We start from the raw sequence: 2089 nt of genomic DNA, 5'->3' as shown, positions 1-2089 counted from the left end.
ACCGAATCAGAGCAGTAAGGGGCGCATATACCCATGTGTGTCGTCATGTTATATGTATACATAAACCAGAGCTGCAGCTTTACGGGTGACATTAACCAGAAGAACTCTCACCTCACTTTTATCAGTAGTAGTAATCAGTGGTGGAAGAAGTATTCAGATGCTTCGTTAAATAAAAGTACCAATACATGAATGTAACAATGCTCCATTACAAGTAAAAGTCCTGCATTCATAACCCATAATAAGTATTATCAGCAAAATGTATTTAAGTATCAAAAGTAAAAGTAGTCTGCAGGAAAATGACTGCTGTGACTTTTAATTGATGCATCAGTGTGAAAGCAGCATTTTACTGCTGTAGCTGCTTGAGATGGAGCCTGTTTTAACTACTTTATATACTGTTAAGTATTTTCGTCCACTGGTTCCCAACCTGGGGGTTGAGCCTCTCCAAAAGGTCACAAGATAAATCTAAGGAGTCAGGAGATGATTAATGGGAGAGGAAGCAAGAAAAAACAAAGCTGTATTACACAAATTTGTATTCTGGACTTTTGTATTTATTGCTTTTTTTGGATTATTTGAACTCTTTGGTTGCTTTGGTGGAGCTCCAAACAACTCATAGATATCTGAAACATGACAAGAGGACTCCATTACCGGTTGCTTTGTTTAAGAGTTTACAAGCCAACAAGATTGGGAACCACTGGTGGCTGTTAATGTTAAATCTTATTCTGAAAAGTAAGTAGTTATCAGATAAATGTCGATTTTCCATTGAAAATGTAATGGAGTAGTATTCAGTAGCATAAAATAGAAGTAATTAAGTACCTTGTTTTTCTACTTTTACTTTTACTTTTTTATACTTAAGAAAGTATAGCAAACACATAATGACCACCTGCAATCGTAGAATCCCTTAGGGGTGCTTAAATGCCTCGCTGTCGGCCATTTCCTCTCATATCCCATTGTAACTAATGAGTGTGTAGGTGCAGGTTGCGTTCTCCATTATTCAACATTCATAATCCAACATTATTTGATCGATCTATCTATTTATTGATTTGTAGGACCACCGTGTGTAATGTTGTGGGCAGTGCACTGAAAGCAGTTGATGTGAGAACAGAAAATGCCACAGAGGACGCGGCACACCTGGACGCCTTCTGCATCAAAGACAAAGGTCAGTAAACGCACCAACACGGATTTATGCACTCATAATTTTTAAACCCGTACACAACGTTGTGAGCAGTGATCAGGATATGAATGGATGAGCTTTGTGTGTATTTGTGTGTAGTTCTCCTTCCTGAGATATTTACTGAGGTGTGAAAGAGGCTGTGTTCCTGCGTTCCTTCCATCTACACCTCTACTTTCAACACTCTCCATCCTGCAAGTGTGTGTGTGTGTGTGTGTGTTTGTGCTTGCCACTTCTATGTTTTTACTCATATCTGTCGTTATATACCAATCTTTCTGCCTTCTCATGAATATCCAAGTGTTTGATGTGTATGTGATGATATAAGTTGATCCATGAATGTACGTAAGCCCCGAAAGAACTGAAGCTAAATTCCACACACCTATTCCACTGGCATGGATCTGAGAGGGGAGGGGGCCAGTCAGTGGTTGGTTTTGGATCAGACTATTATTGGACGCCACCCAGAAGAGATCTCTAGTCGTGCCCCATAAACAGCAGAGCTACTGTGGCTGTTTATATAGTACACACCCCGAGGCTAACACAAACACACTGCTGTGGGAAAAATGAACAGTACAGATCCACTTAAAGCAATGACACAGCTCCACAGAGTTGTGGTGGTGGCTACAGTTATGTTTGTGGAGCTATGGTTATGGTTATTGTGATGAAAGGGGGTATGGAGGTATAAAGTGCCACGTTAGTTCAATTATCAGGGCAACGCACAATACGTGTAATTTGAAAATTACATTACAGTAAATTAAGTCAATTCTGTTGTGTAAAAACTGTTTTAAATGTCCAATGTGAAGGATCTATTGGCAGAAATGCAATATAATATGCATAACAATGTTTCAATAGTGTATAATCACCTCAAAATAAGAATAATTATGTTTTTGTTACCTTAGAATGAGCTGTTTTTATCTACAGAAT

At 38.7% G+C, this 2089-nt stretch overlaps 1 protein-coding gene across 1 annotated transcript in view; it reads left to right on the top strand.

Moving 5' to 3' along the window:
* The window catches only part of susd5 (sushi domain containing 5), a 9966-nt gene that overhangs the window by 3270 nt on the left and 4607 nt on the right, over positions 1–2089 (top strand). The window contains exon 3 of the mRNA XM_035681704.1: positions 1047–1156. Coding sequence (XP_035537597.1) covers positions 1047–1156 — 110 coding nt within the window. The remainder of the gene's footprint in view (positions 1–1046; positions 1157–2089) is intronic.

This window comes from Morone saxatilis, unplaced genomic scaffold, assembly GCF_004916995.1.
Source record: "Morone saxatilis isolate NCDOM2014 unplaced genomic scaffold, NCSU_SB_2.0 Contig9, whole genome shotgun sequence".
In the NCBI taxonomy this organism is placed as follows: Eukaryota; Metazoa; Chordata; class Actinopteri; family Moronidae; genus Morone; species Morone saxatilis.
This window is presented reverse-complemented; position numbering and strand designations above follow the sequence as displayed.